General features: G+C 46.7%; 1 protein-coding gene across 1 annotated transcript in view; it reads right to left on the reverse strand.

Moving 5' to 3' along the window:
- EPHX2 (epoxide hydrolase 2) overlaps positions 1-5778 on the reverse strand; it is a 173735-nt gene extending 167957 nt beyond the window's left edge. The window contains exons 1-2 of the mRNA XM_089653870.1: positions 5628-5778; positions 2029-2113 (exon numbers count right to left, since the gene is read on the reverse strand). Of these exons, the coding sequence (XP_089509996.1) occupies positions 2029-2113; positions 5628-5731 (189 nt within the window). The 5' untranslated portion in view covers positions 5732-5778. The remainder of the gene's footprint in view (positions 1-2028; positions 2114-5627) is intronic.
- Positions 5779-7197: the final 1419 nt, after the last annotated feature.

Below are 7197 nucleotides of genomic sequence, written 5' to 3' on the forward strand. Positions count from 1 at the left end.
AAGCACGCTTGGCTGGGTGCCAAAATTTGGTACATGAGCTTGTTTGGTATGTTTTTCACACAACGGGCAGCTCAATCACGTCAATGCGCTGTCATTCAAAAAAAATGCATGTCGCCAAACGCGCCCCTCCGCTCAGAAGTGAACGGCATTAGCCCTTTCGCTACCAGAACTGTTTTTGCACACATGTTTAAAAATTATTCCAGGCCTGAAGGTTCCAAAAACCCCCCAAACAATATATATTTTCTAAAAGCAGACACCCTAGAGAATAAAATAGTGGTAGCTCCAAATTTTATGTCACATGATATTACCGCAGAGGTCTAGGAAACACAAAATTTCAGTAAAATAAACACATTAAAAGTGAATTTTAAGGGAAACAAACGCAATACATTACCCACATTTTTGGTAAAATATAAAAGATGAGTAATTAGATGCCCAACATGCCAAATCTTAACCCCTGGATGCTGAGCGCACGCATATACGCGGCCTCGACGCCAAGCGGTTGCATATTTGCATGCAATTAGAAAATACATATGTGCTAAGAGCGCTCCCAGCACATGTCTGTGATTCACGGAAAGGTCCCAATGCGATCGGGACCTTTTCCGGCGGTCACATGACCCTAAAACCCCGCCCACCTCCCGGCTTCTGAACCTCTTAAAGGGCCGGGAGGCGCTGGCGCAAAGGGGTTAAATTTGTGTGCATGTATAAACATAAATCACCAGCGCCAAAATTAAGCAAAAAATAGAATAAATTAAATGCTGCTGTACATCAGTGTAAACCTACACCAAAAAATTATATAATCAACACAAAGAGCGCAAAATAATTTGTTAAAGTGCTAAACTGATATAAAAATATATATAAATAATATTAACAAATTAAATATAAATAAAAAATAATAAACATTTAATGTCCCACTCCAAAATTTACTTTGGAGTGGGACTTTATATGTTTAATATTTTTTATTTACATTTAATTTAATATTATTTATATATATTTTATTTATACTTAATTTAATATTATTTATATATATTTTTTATATCAATTTAGCACTTTAACAAATTATTTTGCGCTGTTTGTGTTGATTATTTAAATTTGTGTGCGCCTATAAAATGGCGACAAACTTCAGTACCCTATGTTTTCTATAGGCGATTCGTCAAAAAAGCCCCTACAGGCATCAGTTCGGTGTTACGGAGGAGGTCCTGTGCTAGAATTATTGCCCTCACTCATGCGCGTCGATTTGTAACATGCGTATCGCAATTATCGTTTTCGTGCGCCATGTGCGTCTATGCTCGTATGTGCAAGTATGTGGGCATGGGGGGGGCCTCAACATATTTTTTTGGAAGGGGGGACGTTATGAGCTTGCGTGTAACTTTATTTTTTCGCAATACAAAAAAATTTTTTTACTTAACTTTTTTTTTTTCATCACATAGGGGACGCAAAGTCTCCCATGTGATGATTTTTAGGTAACAGGTTCTATTCTAGCCGGAGAAAGTGACAGCTGTGACCCGGAAGTGACATCATACACGTCGCTTTCCAGAAAGAAGGGGAGGAGAGTGAAAGTTTGTCCCCTCTCCTCTCTCACATCCACCCACTGGCACCCGCCATGGCACTCCGATGGGCAAGTGGGGCCTGGATACATGCATGTGGGGGGGAGTGGGGGGGCACAAGTACCGGGAGCTGTGGAAGCGATCAGACGCCAGCGCAGCCCCCCAACTACTTCCACTGGATGGACAGGAGTCTGCCTGTCAGTATTATACACAACCCAGTATAAGATACTAATTATTTATAACGATGAACAGGGGCGGACTGACAACTCATGGGGCCCCTGGGCAACAGGGGATCATGGGGCCCCTGTGTCCTTGCCCAAACTCAAAAAAGCCTATGAAAAAGGTACCAGGGGCATCTCATGGGGCCCCCTACTGACCCCGTGCCCTCGGGCAGTGCCCGAGTTTCCAAGTGGTCAGTCCGCCCCTGACGACGAATCATAATGCAGCAATTGAGTTGAATCAGTCCATCGCAGCTTTGTATTACCTGGGAGAACGGGATTTGTCCCCTCTCAGCCCGGGGCAACGGTCCATTCGCACCGCTCTTCACAAATACTTTCAGGAAGAAACCACTGCCAAACAAAAAAAAAAATCATTTTATATATGGACACACACGTTTACATTTTACACAGCTTGGCAAGAAAATAGATCCCTAGTGTTTAAAATGGTCCAGTCCATCTTTAGAAAATGAATTAGCCTAGCACAGTTATAAATAGAAAAACAGCTTTTTGAGCAGTACCTCTTCTCTGCCACTAGAGGCTGCCAGTCTTCTCAGTTGAATGACAGTCATTCATCACACATCCTCTGTGGCCAGGCTGTCATGGAACTACCTCCTGGGGGGTGGACCTTATCACACAGCCTGGGCTTACAGTAATAATGACCGCCTAAGGAAGGACTACCTGCCACTAGGGAATGTATTCAGATCCTAGTCCGAAACTGCCTGAGCTCAACATTTTACATACCCTGGCAGAAATTGTGAAATTTTGGCATTGATATTGAAGATATGACTGATTGTGCCAAAAAACTGTCTTTTATTGAAGGATGATGTCATAGGAAGATATTTATTATCACATAGTTGTTTGGCTCCTTTTTAAACAGAAAATCACCCAAATGGCTCGGATCAAAAGTTTCCATCCCCTGGAATGTTTGGCCTTGGTACAGACACACAGTGCCCTGATTATCAGTGCAGCATATCAGAGCCCATCAGTGCAGCCCCAGCAGTGCAGTGTATCAGTGCACATCAGTGCAGCCCCATGAGTGCAGCGTATCAGTGCACCACCATGTGTGCAGCATATCAGTGCTCATGAGTGCAGCATATCAGTGCCCATCAGTGCAGCCCCATGAGTGCAGAATATCAGTGCCCATCAGTGCAGCCCCATGAGTGCAGCGTATCAGTGCACCACCATGTGTGCAGCATATCAGTGCCCATCAGTGCAGCCCCATGAGTGCAGCATATCAGTGCCCATCAGTGCAGCCCCATGAGTGCAGCGTATCAGTGCACCACCATGTGTGCAGCATATCAGTGCTCATGAGTGCAGCATATCAGTGCCCATCAGTGCAGCCCCATGAGTGCAGAATATCAGTGCCCATCAGTGCAGCCCCATGAGTGCAGCGTATCAGTGCACCACCATGTGTGCAGCATATCAGTGCCCATCAGTGCAGCCCCATGAGTGCAGCATATCAGTGCCCATCAGTGCAGCCCCATGAGTGCAGCATATCAGTGCCCATCAGTGCAGCCCCATGAGTGCAGAGTATCAGTGGCCATCAGTGCAGCCCCATGAGTGCAGCATATCAGTGCCCACCAGTGCAGCCCCATGAGTGCAGAGTATCAGTGCACCACCATGTGTGCAGCATATCAGTGCTCATGAGTGCAGCATATCAGTGCCCATCAGTGCAGCCCCATGAGTGCAGAGTATCAGTGCCCATCAGTGCAGCCCCATGAGTGCAGTGTATCAGTGCACCAAAATGTGTGCAGCATATCAGTGCTCATGAGTGCAGCATATCAGTGCCCCTCAGTGCAGCCCCATGAGTGCAGCATATCAGTGCCCATCAGTGCAGTCCCATGAGTGCAGAGTATCAGTGGTCATCAGTGCAGCCCCATGAGTACAGAGTATCAGTGGCCATCAGTGCAGCCCCAAGAATGCAGCATATCAGTGCAGCCCCATGAGTGCAACATATCAGTGCCCATGAGTGCAGCATATCAGTGGCCATCAGTGCAGCCCCATGAGTGCAGAGAATCAGTGACCATCACTGCAGCCCCATGAGTGCAGAGTATCAGTGGCCATCAGTGCAGCCCCATGAGTGCAGCATATCAGTGCAGCCCCATGAGTGCAACATATCAGTGCTCATGAGTGCAGCGTATCAGTGCCCATGAGTGCAGCATATCAGTGCAGCCCCATGAGTGCAGCGTATCAGTGCAGCCCCATGAGTGCAGCATATCAGTGCAGCCCCATGAGTGCAGCATATCAGTGCCCATGAGTGCAGCATATCAGTGCCCATGAGTGCAGCGTATCAGTGCCCATGAGTGCAGCGTATCAGTGCGCATAAGTGCAGCCCCATGAGTGCAGCATATCAGCGGCCATTAGTGCAGCCTTATCAGTACAGCCTCATAGGTGCCTCTTTATCAGTGCCGCCTGATCAGTGGCCATCAGTGCAACCTCATCAGAGCACATCAATAAAGAAGAAAAATTACTTATTTGCAAAATTTTGTAACAGAAACTAAGAAAAACTTTTTTTTTTCAAAAATGTCGGCCTTTTTTTGTTTGTTTAGGAAAAAATAAAACCCCCAGCGCTGATCAAACAATACCAAAAGAAAGCTCTGTTTGTGTGAAAATAGAGAAGAATGTCATATGGGGACAGCGTTGCATGACCGCGCAATGGTCGTTCAAAGTGTGAGAGCACTGAAAACTGCAAATTGTCCTGGGCAGGAAGGGGGTGACAATGTATTGAAGAGGTTAAACAACTGCAGTATCACGCTGCAACCTAACAATGAAAATAGTGTCCGGGGTCTGAATACTTTCTGAATGCGCTGTAAGTTTTAGAGCCCATTCATGTTTGTGCGACTTGGGGCCCAAAGTCGCATGACAGGTCGCACCCCATGTTTCCCAATAAGTACCATTCATATCTGTGCAACTTCAAGTTGTAGCAACTTGAAAGAAGTTCTGGACTTTCATGCGACTTGAAGGCCATAGACTTCAATGTAAACCCTCCAAAGACGCATGACAGTCGCACCTGAATGAGATACACGCGACTTATGTGCGACTTTGTAGAACACAAACAATCATCCTTGGTCACATCAGTCACACTCATCCAAAGTTGCATCAAGTCCCACTGTAAAGTCGCAACGAAAAACACGCAATTTTGAAGCCGCACCAGTGTGAATGGAGCCTTAGGCTGCATTCACTCCTTTGCGTTCTGGTAGATCACGTTTATGCCTGTGTTCCACGAAATGCAGGTAAAAAAAAAGCGCATCCTGCTTTCAGTGCCTTTTTTTTTTTTCAATGGCGCCCAAACGTGGGCAGTCGCAAAAACCTGTGGTAAAACGCGCGTCTGAAAGAGGAGGGAGTAAAATTTAAAAAACAGCACGAGCTACTTTGGCCTGTTGGTCATGCGTAGGGCAGCCCTGTGCTGCAAAAAGAAAAATCGTAAGAAAAGCGCCAAAAAAAATGAGCGATCGTGTGGTGCAGGTGTGGACGCGGCCTGACGTGCGGGAAAGGTGCGTTCTGGGAGCGTTTCCCGCACTGCATGTGGACGTGCTGCCCTTGCCAGAATCATGTGGGAGCCATTCATTGTAAATGGTGCCACAAACGCCAAACACATGTCGCAAAAACGCACCAAAGCGCAGAGCGGCTGTGTAGTAGCTGGGCTGGCAGAGAAATGGGAAGAAGAGAAATAAAGACCATAGAATAGGACCCAGCCCTCTACTCAGGACAAGGACTGACAGGAGAGACCCCCACACTCTGCACACCTCCATATAACAGGCGACACACGCAGACCACCCCCCTATAGTCTCCTATAGACACAGCACAGGGCCTCCCCTCCCAGAATCCTCCGCGGCAACCACTCTCCCTCCATGTCCCCGCTCACCCCGGCACTGTCAGTTTCTCCTCCAGGCGGTGGAGGGCGCTCTGCACTCCGGGGGTGAGGAGGACTCCGCCCAGATCGAACATCACCAGCCGCTTCCCCGACATCTTCACCGGACAGTCACCCGAGCGCGGCCCCGAGACTGCTGCGCACTCCCGCCTGACCCGCCTCTGGGCGCGGCCACGCGACTGATTACCTAGTAGCCTATAGGATACCGAGCAAGGAAGGGAGGTTGGGACTTGTAGTTCTCCTGTATATAAGTACAATGAAGGCTGGGACTTGTAGTCCTCCTGTATGTAAGTACAGTGAAGGCTGGGACTTGTAGTCCTCCTGTATCTGGAGACAAGGCTGGGACTTGTACTCCTCCTGTATATAAGTACAATGAAGGCTGGGACTTGTAGTCCTCCTGTATGTAAGTACAGTGAAGGCTAGGACTTGTAGTCCTCCTGTAAGTACAGTGAAGGCTAGGACTTGTAGTCCTCCTGTATATAGGTACATGGAAGACTGGGACTTGTAGTCCTCCTGTATATAGGTACATGGAAGACTGGGACTTGTAGTCCTCCTGTATATAAGTACAATGAAGGCTGGGACTTGTAGTCCTCCTGTATGTAAGTACAGTGAAGGCTAGGACTTGTAGTCCTCCTGTAAGTACAGTGAAGGCTGGGACTTGTAGTCCTCCTGTATATAAGTACAGTGAAGGCTGGGACTTGTAGTCCTCCTGTATATAAGTACAGTGAAGGCTGGGACTTGTAGTCCTCCTGTATATAAGTACAATGAAAAGCGCTGAGCAAACTGTTGGTGCTATATAAATCCTGTATATAAGTACAGTGCAGGCTGGAACTTGTAGTCCTCCTGTATATAGGTACATGGAAGACTGGGACTTGTAGTCCTCCTGTATATAAGTACAGTGCAGGCTGGAACTTGTAGTCCTCCTGTATATAGGTACATGGAAGACTGGGACTTGTAGTCCTCCTGTATATAAGTACAGTGAAGGCTGGGACTTGTAGTCTTCCTGCATATAAGTACAGTGAAGGCTGGGACTTGTAGTCTTCCTGCATATAAGTACAGTGAAGGCTGGGACTTGTAGTTCTCCTGTACATAAGTACAATGAAAGCTGGAACTTGTAGTCCTCCTGTATATAGGTACATGGAAGACTGGGACTTGTAGTCCTCCTGTATATAAGTACAGTGAAGGCTGGGACTTGTAGTCTTCCTGTATATAAGTACAGTGAAGGCTGGGACTTGTAGTTCTCCTGTATATAAGTACAATGAAAGCTGGAACTTGTAGTCCTCCTGTATATAAGTACAATGAAAAGCGCTGAGCAAAGTGTTGGTGCTATATAATCCTGTATAATAATAATGAAGGCTGGGACTTGTAGTCCTCCTGTATATAAGTACAATGAAGGCTGGGACTTGTCCACAGGTACAGAAGGATTACAAATCCCAGCCTTCCATATCTCTAGATACAAAAGGACTGCAGGTCTCAGCTTTCCGTGTACTTATATACAGGAGGACTACAAGTCCCAGACTTCTGTGTACTTATATACAGGAGGACTATAAGTCCCAGCCTTCCA

This window comes from Staurois parvus, unplaced genomic scaffold, assembly GCF_062004578.1.
Source record: "Staurois parvus isolate SC_StPar_1 unplaced genomic scaffold, SC_StPar_1.0 ptg000723l, whole genome shotgun sequence".
Classification (NCBI taxonomy): Eukaryota; Metazoa; Chordata; class Amphibia; order Anura; family Ranidae; genus Staurois; species Staurois parvus.